The 14167-nt window shown below is 42.9% G+C and overlaps 1 protein-coding gene across 1 annotated transcript; it reads left to right on the plus strand.

The window, feature by feature from the left end:
- The first annotated feature begins 5555 nt into the window (after window positions 1–5555).
- Hoxd1 (homeobox D1) lies at window positions 5556–7834 on the plus strand. Its single transcript, XM_008855317.2, is given in 3 exon segments — window positions 5556–6207; window positions 6209–6482; window positions 6815–7834. Coding segments are annotated over 3 exon segments (975 nt in total). The 5' UTR covers window positions 5556–5841; the 3' UTR covers window positions 7150–7834.
- Window positions 7835–14167: the final 6333 nt, after the last annotated feature.

The raw sequence follows: 14167 nt of genomic DNA on the forward strand, positions 1-14167 counted from the left end.
AAAGGGGGGACCTTTTTTAAAAAAAAACCAAAAAAAAAAAAAAAAGATGTATCTGAAACTAATAAATTTGTTGCTTATGTGACTATATGGCTAGGGACAAGGAGAAAGACTTTTCACTGCAACCCGTTTTGAATCTTGAACTATCAAGGTCAATTATTACCTATTTAAAAACAAAGCAAAAATTTATTATTATTATTATTATTATTATTATTATTATTATTATTGGTGCTGGGGATGGAACCCAGACAAGTACTCTACCAGTGCTGCATCTCAACTCCAAAAGTAGCAAATTGTAAACAGTTAGTACATGTGTATCTAATTGGCCTATGCCTGTGTGTGTTTCTACATGTCTTTTTTTAAAAAAAAAAATGAATGTAATTGAGGAGAATGGAAGACTTTCCTAAGCATTTCACCCAAAACAGAAGCCATAAGTAGATCTGAATATCTAAAAATCTCTTCTGCATGTTGAACAAACAGGCAGAGAATGACATGCTGAGCAATTTTTTTTTTCAGTGCTAGGGATCAAACCCACCGACTTAGGCATGCATGCTAGACAAGCATTCTACTACTGAGCACAGCCCCAGCCCTCACACTGAAAAAATTTGCATAATATGACAAAAGTTAACACACAAAGAGTTTAAGAAAAAACATGAGCATGCCAATAGAAATAATAAATAAAAGACAGACCATTTCATATTTGTCCTTTTTTTGTACTTGCTTTATCTAATGAAATCAATTTAGGGACATTTCTTGTTTTGTTCTTGCAGGACCCTGATATTGGCCAACCTCTAGAGGAAATGAGGGGATCCTTTACCCTTGTCTGGTGGTGGAGGGGGTGGGCACCTAGGTGTATCTCTGCCTATTCTTGTAGGGGCCTCAAGATGTGCCTCACAAATCTAGGGCATGAGTTTAGCAAAACACATCTCAAAGGGAGAGAACCAGGCCTAGGAGCTAGTCCTAACGACTGTGTAGTCTCCCAGGAATGAGGACACCTTGAACACTGTCCTGCTTGCTCAGGATTGATCCTGCCATGGTGCCAGTGCCAAGGAATGGCTTTCAGGTTCTTCTTTTGTGCAGACTGTAAAAAGACAGTGGAGTGTACAGAATCAAAGCTCTATCATTTCCAGCAGAGCAGCATTACTTTTTAAATTCTGAATAAAGCAACTTCCTCTCTAAAATCAGCAGTTTGATGTAGCTTATCTCTAAGTACCTTCCAGCTTTACCATCTTAGGCTGTGAAACATCAGCCTTAGCCAGAGGAAGTTTAGGCCAAGGCACATTTTACCCCTTCTGGATTGCTGAGGTTCAAATGCATCTTGCAGATAATTTGAAAGAGAGAGAGAGAGAGAGAGAGAGAGAGAGAGAGAGAGAGAGAAAGGAGAGTTGAATAACTCCATTCCCACTCTCCCCCTCAGAACAGAGCTTCAGAGCCACCCTAGATTTTTCTCTAAAAGGAACAGAAACAAGTTGCACTCCCTACCTATCAAAGGTGAGCTAAGGAAATAACAAGTAGCAGTGTGCTCAGTCTCTAGAAAAGACTAATTTGTCAGAAAAACTTGAGAATTTCTTACTGATCACTTCTTTAAGATTTATTTATTTTTAAATTGTGTGTGTGTGTGTGTGTGTGTGTGTGTGTGTGTGTGTTTTCACATGTATGTGGGTACCCAAGGAGGCCAGAAGAGGGCATTGGATTCCTTGGAGTTACAGGCTACTCTTTGATGTCTGAAATGGGTGCTGACAATTGAACTCAGGTTGTCTGCAAGAGTGGCATGTGTTCTTAACCTCTAAGCCATCTCTGGCCCCAAATGTTCACTTTAAGATAGGTTCTAGAGCTGTAGACCATTCAGACTTAAGTTTGTTTGTTTGTTTGTTTGTTTGTTTGTTTGTTTGTTTGAGACAAAGTCTCACTATGTAGCCCTGGCTTGCCTGGAACTCACTATGTAGACCAGGCTGGCCTCCAACTCACAGAGATCTGAACTTAAGTTTGGCCTTGACATTGACTTCTCTACACTGCCACTCAAAGGATTTGTAGGCGCTTTTCAGGCACACTTATGAGCCAGCTAGATAAGACCTTTCACACTGCTCATTCTCTTCCACAGAAGCATTTCCTTTTTCTCCATTTGGTACCCCCAACCCTAACTTCCACAGCAGAAAAGCAGTGTGGTTTTGAAGAACTTTGCTTTACCCAAAAGACTTTCTAAAAGTAAAGATTCATGAGTGAGGCCTGTTGGATTAAGATTTTTGAAAGTGGACAATGAAACTGTACTTTTAAGCAACTTCTATGGTGATTCTGGTACACACAAAGTAGTTTTGGGAGTCAGTAATCTGAGGCTCTCCTTAAGCCAGTACGAATCATGGTGAAGTGTACTACTACTGTTTCTCTTCTTTATTTCTCTCCAACAGACATTTATTAAATGCCTATCATGTGTCAAGAACTGGCTTGGCCCATGAGTCTCTCATTTGCAAAGCTCTCAGGGAAAGGCACAGTACTCAACTGTTTCCTTAGGGAAAGTCATGTTATCAGACTTCTAAAAGGTTTAAAATTCCTATCCTTAGGACCCTTTTATCCTTAACTTTATCCTTTGATGACTGAAGATGCTAGAGAGAACTGTATCTTAAATCTCTTTTCTTTTGGTTTAAACATCCACATTCCTTTAATCTACTCCAACAGGCAAGGAACCCTCTCTGCCTTGGGACTGTGGAGCCAAGGGTTTGGGTGTGTTCATGTATCTCCAAGGGCTAGCACAGTGGGGCTTATGGAAGAGGGTGCCCTGGGGTTTCTTAAGATCAACTTAAACACTCAGAAGATAGGCCACCATCAGTCACCACTGCAGAAAAGAGCCTTGTTAACAGAATAGGAGGGAAAGGTAGTGGGGGAGGGTGGGAATGAGTAGGGATGGCTGCTGTGGAGAGCAGATAGGCTATTTCAAAGCATTCCTACATCAAACACACCCTGGCAATCAGGCTCTTCTGCTGTCACCTCCCATGGAAAACTCACAGCACCAGGACTCAGGGGCTATTGACCCTTGGGATTCACGACTTGAACAATTAATAAAATTAGTAAGTCATTTCTCTCATATCCTGTGAACATCTGAGACAAACTAGTTACTCAAATTGTCCTCTACTGATATGTTCCTATGCACATTTCCCCCAATAATATGTTCCAATATCTCCTTAGAGAATCACAGATTAAGATTCTTCTGAAGTACAGCTGGGGATATAGTGGTAGAGCATTTGTCTAGCCTGTGTGAGGCTTGGGTTCAGTCCCTAATGTGTGTATGTGTGTGAAGGTGGGGGGGGCAGAGAGACAGAGAAAGAGACAGAAAAAGGCAGAGAGAGAGAGAGAGAGAGAGAGAGAGAGAGAGAGAGAGAGATCTAGTAGGCTTATAGTACAGACCTGTATTAAGCTGAGCGTGGTGGCACAGCCCTTCAATCCCAGCACTCAGGAGGAAAAGGCAGGCAGATCTCTGTGAGATCAAGGCCAGCCTGGTCTACATAGTGAGTTCCAGGCCAGCTGGGACTGCAGGGAGACCCTGTCTCAAAAAGACAAAAAGAAAAGTAAGAAAAAAGACCTGTATGGGAAACGAATCTTGCTCCTTTGGTCTGAAAATATCTTTTTCTCAACATAATAAAATGCCCTTACTAGTATAGATGGTTGACAAGTAACTGCTGAAATTGGGTATAAGATGACTAGAGTCTTGACTTCCAGTCTTTGTAAGTAAAAAAATTAACCCAAGGGCTAGTGGGCTAGTTAAGCAGCTCAGTGGTGGAGTATTTGCTTATAATGTGCAAGGCACTGGTTGGATACCCAGCACATCAAAAGCAAAAACAAAAGAACCAACACCAGAGCAGAGATAGCAGTCTGATCCTAGAAGCCTGGGAAATGCATAGACTACTAAAAGAAGAATGGAAGAAAACAGAACTTAGCCCTCCTGAACCGGTTCATCTGGGCACTACAGTGGGTTTGAGCAAATATCAAACTCTATTCCAACCTCCATTTCTAACCTTCATTCTCAATATAGTTGTGAAAACAAAACAAAACAACAACAACAACAATACCCTCATTCGATTTTAGTGTACTTTCTACTCCAAGAAAAGGCTAAATCTACAAAAATTTGCTTCAGGGAAAGAGTGTGACTAGTTCAAGGCCAAAGGACTCTCCTCAGGGTGGATATGCTGCTTTCCTCTCATTCCAAGAACCCTACATTCTTGTAGCTGTGTGTTCAAGTCTTACCTGTCATCCCCAACCCCCATCACTAGCTGTAGGTCCTTCAGCAGAACACTTCTGGTGTAGCTTCATTTATTTACAAGGCCACATCCCTGTGAGGAACTGGCTCCCTGGCCTGTGATGGCTCCTATGTTCCAGACTGCCTCAGAGGGGAATTTTAGGTAAAGGCTCAATCAATCACTCTTTCATTATAAGTGGATCCTTAAAACAGTAATAAAACCTCACTATATCTTAGAGGCTGCAATATAACAAGTTTTCAAGGGCACTTGAATGAACTAAGAGCAGTCTTTTAAATCTTCATTCACACAAGGTTTTAGGAAACCATCCTCATTTATTTATGACTGTGTGTAAATAACCTGTATTTATTTAAATTTGGTATTTTCGTAAGCCCCAAGGAGGAAAACATGAAAAGAAATGCTTAAGGAAGTTGGAAAGTTTGTCAATGTAAAGCTTGTCTTCATTTCCTGTGCCAATTGCACTTTTATTTCCCGTCTCTCTACACTCAGTAAACAAAACCATATTATCAAGGGAAAGACGTGAGCCCATTAACATCGTGAGCCCTCAGATTTCACTCGCAAGAGACGACGCAGCACTTATCTGATGGAACAGAAGCTTTAATTGCTTTAAGGTACAAGCCAGTCCAAACCTCTGAGATCTGACCAGTCCCTAGGAAGCCTTTGCGCCCTCCAGCCAAGAGTCTCATTGAAAGCGGGCGCAGCATCGGTGCGTGCCAGTCTCTGAAAAAGTGCTTAAGGGCTTTTCACCACAGGCTGGATTCTTTATTCTGATGACCTCGTCAGCGGGGAACATCGGGCTACTTCCCTATGAGACACAAACTTGATTTTCTGCTCAAATCAACTGGCACTGTAACATTCATCCTCTTGCTGCCACAAAGTGGAAGCAGCAGAGGAAGGTGGCGGGAGCTGTGGGAGGTACGGTGCAAAGAAAAAGTAGTAAAAATGACTTCATTCACTCCCTAGATGGTCCCATTGAGTCCTCATTAAGGCAGGAAAAGAGGGAAAACCAAACATTGCTCCAGGTTTAGGACAGTGACGAGAAAACCCTAAACCACACAGGGCTCGGAAAACCGGGAGAGGAATAACTCCACCCTGGGAAAACTGGGAGAGAACTGTACCTTCCCTGGAGAAAGGCAGAAAGAGACCCGCAGGGCAAGGCTACACTCGCACCCAGCCCAGGGGAATGGCCCCGCCATCCCGATGGGTCTGCAGTCCCCGCTGCATCCCTCGCTCTCCCCCTGCCCGACTCTCCCAATACCTGTTCCGGGCGTTGGTGTCCAGTGCTGTCGCCCCGCCCTTCGCGTCGCGCAGGGCCCCCAGCCGGCTCTCCCTGGGGCTGGGCGGAGGCCCGGCGGCTTTGGCTAAGTTGGCGGTGGAGCAGGCGCTAGGAACCGCACGCCAGTCCAGACGCGGCCAGTGCGGGGAAGGCGCCTATTGGCCGGCCGGCGCCACGTGGCCGCTGCCGCCCGTATATTAGGCCACTATTTACCTCCAGCGCGCTGCCCATGGCTCGGCGGCGAGGGCATCAGGGGTAGCGGCCAGCCAGGCGGAGCTCCGTGGACGGACGGGGAGGTCCTGCGGACGGCGGGACGGAGCTATGAGCTCCTACTTGGAGTTCGTGTCCTGCAGCGGCGGCGGCGGGATGGGTGGCGAGGTGCTGGGCTTCCCACCCAAGTTCTGCCGCGCCGACGCCCGGCCGGTGGCCCTGCAGCCCGCCTTCCCCCTCGGCAGCGGCGACGGCGCCTTCGTAAGTTGCCTGCCCCTGGCCGCCGCCCGGCCCGCGCCGTCGCCTCCGGCCGCGCCCGCACAGCCGCCCGCTGGTCCGCCCGCGGCGTCCCGCTACGCGCCCTGCACCCTGGAGGGCGCCTATGAGCGGGCCGCCGCACCTGCCGCCGACTACGGCTTCTTGGGGCCGGCGTTCGACTTCCCGGGCGCGCTCGGGCGAGCGGCGGGCGACAGCGGGAGACAGCGGGACGCACGTCCACTACGCCACCTCGGCCGTGTTCTCGGGCGGCGGCTCATTCTTGCTCAGCGGCCAGGTGGACTGTGCCGCCTTCGGCGAGCCGGGCCCCTTCCCGGCCCGGCTCAGGGAGCCTGCGGACGGCCACCCGGGGGCCTTCCAGACTTCGTCCCCGGCCCCCGGCGCCTACGCCAAGCCCGCCTCTCCCACCGCGGGCCTCCCCGCCGCCTTCAGCACTTTCGAGTGGATGAAAGTGAAGAGGAACGCCCAGAAGAAAAGTAAGTGGGTGGGCGCTGAGGGAGGAAGCTGTGGTCGGAGAAGGCGCCTCCTCCGCGCCCCGGGACTCGTGGTCGTCCAGCCTCTGGACAGCGCTTTGGGTTTTATGGAGGAATGGAGGTCCGATGCGTTATTAAAACAGGCCAATTCCATTAAGTCTTCCTAGCCCCGCTTTTGGAAAACGTGCCAGGCTCTGAGAAAATTAAGAGCATAAGAGCTCTCGGTGGAGTGCTTCTTCTGGCACAACTTTGGCCCTAACTCTAGCCCCGCTGCTCGCTCACTCTCATGCCCCAACATCCTCTTGCCCCGCTGACGACCTGTTTTTATGTTGCAGACAAACTCTCGGAATATGGAGCCTCTAGCCCCTCCAGTGCGATTCGCACGAATTTCAGCACCAAGCAACTGACAGAACTGGAGAAGGAGTTTCATTTCAATAAGTACTTAACTCGAGCTCGACGCATTGAGATAGCCAACTGCTTGCAGCTGAATGACACCCAAGTCAAAATCTGGTTCCAGAACCGCAGGATGAAACAAAAGAAAAGGGAACGAGAGGGGCTTCTGGCTTCAGCCCCCTCTGTGGCCTCGAGGCAGATTTCCCTGTCAGAAACAAGCCCAGCCAAGGCTGGCAGGAGCCCGGGAAGCCCCTCTCAGGCCCAAGAGCCTTCCTGAGGTTCACTCTTGAAGCTGATGACCTTTGGTCTACAGATGTCACAGGCTTCCCCCACCCCTATATAGACTTAGGAGCTCAGTTTGGGGTGGAGGTGGGTGTGAGCAGAAACTAGGGGTTTAACTTGGCAAAAGAATTGTCTCAAGTTGGCTTTGGAGTTCCAGAGGCTGTGTATGGAGATACTAATTTGTATCTCTTATTTGCATATTATTTTTGCCTTATCAGGGAGGTGTCCAGCTGCCAGCCCAACTGTACTTGCTGTGTGGCCTGACTTAGTCATATACAATTCTTGGGTGCAGAGTGGAAGATCTTTTAGTTGTTGAGTTCTGTCAACCCTCTGATGTGGTTAGAAAAGAACCTCACTAAAGTTATTTTGGTTTTAATTTCAAGGACAGGCTATGCATATTCAGCTCATGACCAAAGGTAGTTAGGTTTTCCCCGATGTAGCTAAGCAGCTTCAATGATGATGTTCACATTTGCACTCTGGTTTTGTTTTGTTTTAAAGAAGTTCTACCTCTTCGTGTGCCTGAGTGAAGACACAATCGCTGTTTAGTTAGTAGCTGAACAAATCCACAGGGTGGGTAAAGATTAGAACCTGAACTATACCTTGACATCAGTTACCCAGACTTGAATGTAAATATATACAGTATGTATATTTTTGAAAGATTTGCTTGCAGTGAGCTTATAAATGACATTCAGTGTCATACATGGCATGTAAAGGTTTTGAACTTTTTTTTTGTAATAAAAGTTACAGAATCTGCTATTCTCTGCTTTTCCTTACTCTCTTTTAATTTTGATTCTTTTAAAAATATTTTATTAATTTTATTTTGTGTAAGTGTGTTGCCTGCATGTGTGTAAGTGCACCTGTGTTGTGCAGTGCCCAAAGAGGTCATAAGTGGGCATCAGATTCTCCTGGAAGTGGAGTTACAGATGGTTGTTAGCCACCATGTGGGTGTTGGGAATTGAACCTGGGTCCTCTGCAAGAGCAGCCAGTGCTCTTAACTGCTGAGCCATCTATCCAGCCCCCTTCATTTTGATTCTTTAAAGTTGATTCAGTCCCTACTATTTGGAATTCTTGACTTGAATATGGGAATTTATTTATATTGGTAGCTTAAAACTAACACTTCTCACAGGTTGTGCTCACATCCAGCAAGTTGGGATAAGAGTAAACTCAGGTAGAAGCTACTTGGCCAAATATGAAAGTAACTAAGGAAATAGTTTCCTTATCCTTGTTTTATGGTGGGTATACATGTTAACTCAAGGGTTAGGTGCCCACTGTGGGAATGTTATACCAGAGGCATTTTGGGAGTTTTTCTTTCTTTAGAAAGAAGAAAGGTGACTTGAAGACTTTATTTCTTTGTCCCTTCATATTCAGGTGCACATCAAAAAGTTCTCAATGACAGAATTCCCATCTTCAAAGTCAAGAATTGCAAACAAGGCTAGGGGAGTGGCCAGGCTGGGCATCTGGCTGAGCTTGTAGGGTGCTTTTCTGTCTTTAAAAGTGAAATATTTTCAAATTAATGTTTTGGAAGAGGTACAAACTATTTGAAAGCTGGCAAGAGGTTAGATTAAAAACAAACCACATATAAAGCCTTCTAATCTTATTTTCACTCAGCCTCTCTACCCCAATTCTCACCTCTGAAGGCACCCATAGTTGATCAGGCTTCTGTGTAAACTCATAGAAATACGAAGAAAAATGCAATATAAGTACTTAAAAGCAAGTAGAAACTTCATACAATTGTCAGGTCATTTTCCTTACTTTATCCCCATTTCTTTAAGTTCTCTGTATAGGTCAACCGAAAGGTTTGAAGAAGCAGTTAAGTCAGACAAGAACTGTAGTCCTTTCAGCTCTACATTTCTAGACTTCAGTATAAATTTCAACTCTGATAGCTTAGAAGTCTAAACAATAGTGGAAGACTACTTTTTCTATAATACAGCAGTGTGATAGTTGTCTTAGGAGTGTGAAATTACACTTGAAATCTTGTCCTTTTTACAGTTTAATGAAGTTGAAATATCAGCTTTAACAATTTCAGTTGATTAGAGGTGAAAGATCACTTAAAAAGCAGGTCTGTCAATATTGTTTTATCATCTGCTCCTCAAAAACTTGATGCTAATAGAATCTTTTTTAAAACAGCAGCCTCCCCTCTGAGCTCTTTAGCTATTTGAAGAGACTTCTTAGAAGTCTTACTGATCTGTTTCTTTCTAGTCACCCCTAGTGACTTCCCTGCTTGGTCTTTGACATGATGGTGTTTTCTTTTTGATAAGCATTGAAATGTAGACCTAAACAAAAAATACTAACACACTTGGTAGCTTTCTTGATCTACCATCCTTTCTCTGAAAAAATAAAGCTTGTGAAGCTGGTCCCAGCACTTAACAGCCCTGATGGATGTCTTCCTTGATGAAGGTGGCTATTCTGACATTCATATAATGCTGTTCTATGAATCAGGCCAATATTAGCTATTTTTTGACCAACCCCAGGGATCTTTAAAAGCTTTCTTAATGCGGATCACTATATAGCTATATTCAGTATTACAAAGAGTCCTGGCTGGAGATGGGATGAACTAGGTGACCTTTGGAAATCTCTTCCAGCAATGAAAATGCTACAGAAAATGCTACAACTCAATGACTTTTGCATATTTTGTTTTAAGACTATCATGGAGAGAGAGAGTTTGGTTCTAAGGAAGTCAATGTGGTCTTGTAGGATTCCAGTGATGCTGTGTTTACACAGATATCAGACATCAAATCTTGTTATGTGGATCACTTATGCAACATTCCCTTTCCCATTATTCAGAGCCCCATGTCATTTTGTGTTAGACCTCTAAGCAGTGCAAGGATACCATGCAAACTGCTAAAACAATCCTGTTTCTATTTTACAAGATTTCCAACTAAATATGTAAATTCATTCTTCAGCAATCTGTTACAAGAATGAATAGACAGTGGGTAGTGCTGGCTGTGTATAATTAAGTATTCAATGTTCCTTTGTTTTCAGATAATGATGGAGTGTCTACTTTTCTGAATTCAGGATAATTGGGAGAAAAGAAAGCATTTAATAACATAAAATTTCCATAGCTTGACAACTGGCAATGAAGGTCTTGCTGATGTAAAAATCCAAAGCAATGTCACCTAGATTGTCAAAAGATGAATTATGTGCCATTTATTGTCTCAAACCTATAGATGACAAGGCCCAACACCAGAAAAGGTTATATATAACTATCATATCATCAGAACAAGAGAAGCAAGCTCAGGCAAGTTATATCAGCTTTGACATTCTTAATTATTTCTTATTTATTATAGGGAAATACTGTATATTTTCTGGATATTGAATTTGAAAACCTCAGGATCTAATCAGGTTCAGTGAAATGTGTAGTCTGACCACAGAGCTCTCAACAAGAGAAATGCCCATTGTTAAAACTTTATTTGTGGTTTTAAAATAAAACCATAGTGGACATATTTCTCAAATAGTGATAAATCTCCTCAAAATAGAAATCAAGGTTTCATAGTTTTTACCTTTATCATGTTTCCAAGACCCAAAATGTAATAAATATGCAAAAGAGCTCCACTGAACATCTCATCTGTAATTGCTTCTTAAGCTATTCTTGTTATTCAAAGATATAATTTCATTGGAAATTGTTAAACTTAATAACCAAGAGAAGAGATTCTAAATATTCATATGAAAAGGAATATCTATTAGCTTATAAAGTTTCAACAGTATCTCTTGTACTTCTAACAGTGCTATTGATATGATTTGGAAAAGAGGGGCAGAAAGTGGTCATTTGGACTTGCAATAGCTGATAAAGCAGGCTCCAGACACTTCTGAGGGTTTCTTAGGGGCATGTTGGACTGTTGAGTATGCCTCATCCTCAGAGTTCTGTAGAGCCTACACTTAGGCAGTTTGGAAGGATCTTTTTAAGAAGAAGTATACAAAATCATGAACATGAAACGGTTAAGGCAGTTTCCAGGACTAGGAAAGGCCCAGGTTAGTGAGGCTTAGGTTTTGTTGAGTTCATGCTAATACTTCTTTGCTTCTTTTTTGAACTCATTGCCCAGTTGTTGCCTATGATGATAATCATCAGTGCTTTTCCCCAGCTTCTCAGAACCCGAACTACTGTTCACATCCTTCAAATGCACCTAGCAGACAAGGGGAGGCAAGGTCAGGTTGGCGCTCTGTTGCATTCTCAAGCATCTTCGTCCCATGTGCTCTTTTGGCCTATGGGCTTGCTGACCTCACTGCTGAGAATGGCAACTCCATCTCAGCTTGCAGGTCCTCTGATATGTTTCCTTTTCAGGGACAAACAGGAGAGAAATATTTAGAGGGAGGCAACAGATCTGCATTGGCAGCTTCTAAGTGTTTCCCAGAAGGGCAGAATCACTGAGACTGAGGTGAAAGACTTGACAAAAGAATACCACTGTAAGGGAGGAAACCTGGAGTTTATCACTAGTTATGTTTTATAACTGAAAAGTAAAATAATTTTTCTGGTCTCAGCTTCTCCTATAAAACAAGGTGATTGCTTTGGGTAGTCATTAAATACCCTTACGACCTTAGCATTCCTCCACAGTTCCTTAACGTGCTGGCTATTACTGAAAAGACTACTCAATGTTAGTATGGCTTTGCAGAATAATATCAACAAGAGGCTGGTTTTAAAGTGATGTCTGAGGCTTTAAAAATTAATCTTCCTGGCTTTAGAACCTGTGTATGTATGAACTAAATAGTGCTTCTCATTGGTGTGGTTTGAATAAAAAGATATGAGTGATGAGAGCCCTGATGAAATTTACCACTTCCTCTTGGACAGAAAAACAGTGATTTAATAAGAAGAGATTTTTCAAATGGAGGCAAATACTTCAGATTCAGATTCTCAAATTCCTTGCCTTAGTTTTATTCCTCAATGTTGATAATTTTAGAAGAGAGGAAAAACCGAATTTTCCCCCTTCCTTTAAGATGTCTGAGATTCCAAGTGATTGAGGGTCTCTCCTCCACCACCAGGTCCTTCTGCTTTCCTCCCAGAATGCCTTGTGCCATTTTTCCTCCTCCATTGACTCAGGTTTAATTACATCTCACTCAACCATGCACTGGACTCCCCATTGGTTTCTTTGCCTCCAATCTTAATTCTAGGTAACTCATTTGAAATCCTGACTTTGGTTGAGGGCATGCCCTTGAAGCAGACTGTGGTATGAGTCTCTTCTCTCTCTCCTGTTTTGGCCATGAGGTGAGGGACTTTGTTGTTGCACCATGTGCTCCTACCTGACATATTTCCTTACCACAGTCCAAAAATAGGCCATGGACTGAAACTGTGAGTCAAAACAAGCCTTTCCTCTTTTTAAGTTCATTACCTGTTACTTTGTTACAGCAATAGAAAGCTGACTAAAACAATATTTGCAATGCTGAACACTCATTGACTGAAGGGTTCAAGATCTTTAAAAAAGCCTGGGAGAAATGACCGATGTAAGGGATGTCAGATCACTAAACTCTGTTTCTAGTATACTGGCTTATCCCAGGCAATGAAGTAAAGATAAATCTATCATACTTCTTTTCAGTTTTTTTCCTATCCAAAAAGGATAGGAATTTTATATATAGTATTTTGAGGGGTCAGGTGCTGTAAATTAGAGTGTAGTCATTTATTTACTTGCTTTTCCTACATTGTGGAACTCTTAGGATTGAATTCATCATACTTAAAAAGTTAAGAGGGTTCCTACACCGGGTGCCAGCACCTTTAATCGCAGCAGAGGCAGGCAGACCTCTGAGTTCGAGGCCACCCTGGTCTACATACTAAGATCCAGGCCAGCTGGGGCTACAGGGAAACCTTGTCTCAAAAAGATCAAAAACAACAACAAAAAAATTGCGTGGGGTTGTTACAGTCTGTGGACAACAAAGTTAAATAAGAAACTATATATATATAAAATTAAGAGGGTTCCTACACCAGGTGCCAGCACCTTTAATCGCAGCAGAGGGAGGCAGACCTCTGAGTTCAAGGCCACCCTGGTCTATATACTAAGATCTAGGCCAGCTGGGGCTACAGGGAGACCTTGTCTCAAAAAGACCAAAAACAACAACAACAAAATTGCGTGGGGTTGTTACAGTCTGTGGACAACAAAGTTAAATAAGAAACAGTCAACCATTCTTGACTCTGTTGATGCAGAAAGAAGAAATTTCTGCTTATATCTACTCTGGCTGTGGGGAATTGTGAATTTTCTCAATTGTATACAAAACTATTTCTATTTCAGGTTTATCACTTTAAAATGAAACAAACTAACAATAAAACTTGACACCAAAAGACATTTTGAGGTCTAATAAATGTCCTTAGACTATATCTTTGTAGAGGCTGGAGAGATGGCTCAGCAGTTAAGAACACTGGCTGTCTTGAAGGAGACCCAGGTTTGAATCCCAGCACTCACATGGTGGCTAACAACTGTCCATAACTCCAGTTCTAGGGGATCTGACACTCTCTTCTGTCCTCCTTGGGCAAAGCATGACATGAGTGTACTTACATACATGTAGGCAATACACACAGACACATAAAATAAAAATAATAAATAAAATATTTTAAAAAAGAATATATCTCTGAATAAAAGTTTATTTTTACTAACTGCTTATTATCTCATTGCCAGAATAGTACTAGTATTCAGTCAACTGTATGAGTTATTACTTTATACATACACAGATGTTTATACTTCTCCTTACATGTGAAATTTGGGCCATGTTTCAAGTGCATCAAGTATGTTGAGTTTATATAGGGGGCAAGATAAGAAACTCTTTGCTTATGAAAACTTTGTTGCTAGGATAGATTCAATGCCAATAAATAAAATGAGCTCCAAAGGACACATTAAAGCTGCAATATTTTTCATTCAGACAAGAACAATGTCCTATTTCTCCCTGAAACTCTTAAATTTACTTAAAAAGTGATTCAACCTGCTGAGATGTCCAATTTGCACTTCTGTTTTGACTGCAAATAAAAGCACACCTGCAGCCAGAATAATCTATTTTTCTAGGAGCATATGTTCCTTTGCAAACTTAAAAAAAGCTGT

The sequence above is a fragment of the Nannospalax galili genome, unplaced genomic scaffold (genome assembly GCF_000622305.1).
Source record: "Nannospalax galili isolate Female #2095 unplaced genomic scaffold, S.galili_v1.0 scaffold346, whole genome shotgun sequence".
Classification (NCBI taxonomy): domain Eukaryota; kingdom Metazoa; phylum Chordata; class Mammalia; order Rodentia; family Spalacidae; genus Nannospalax; species Nannospalax galili.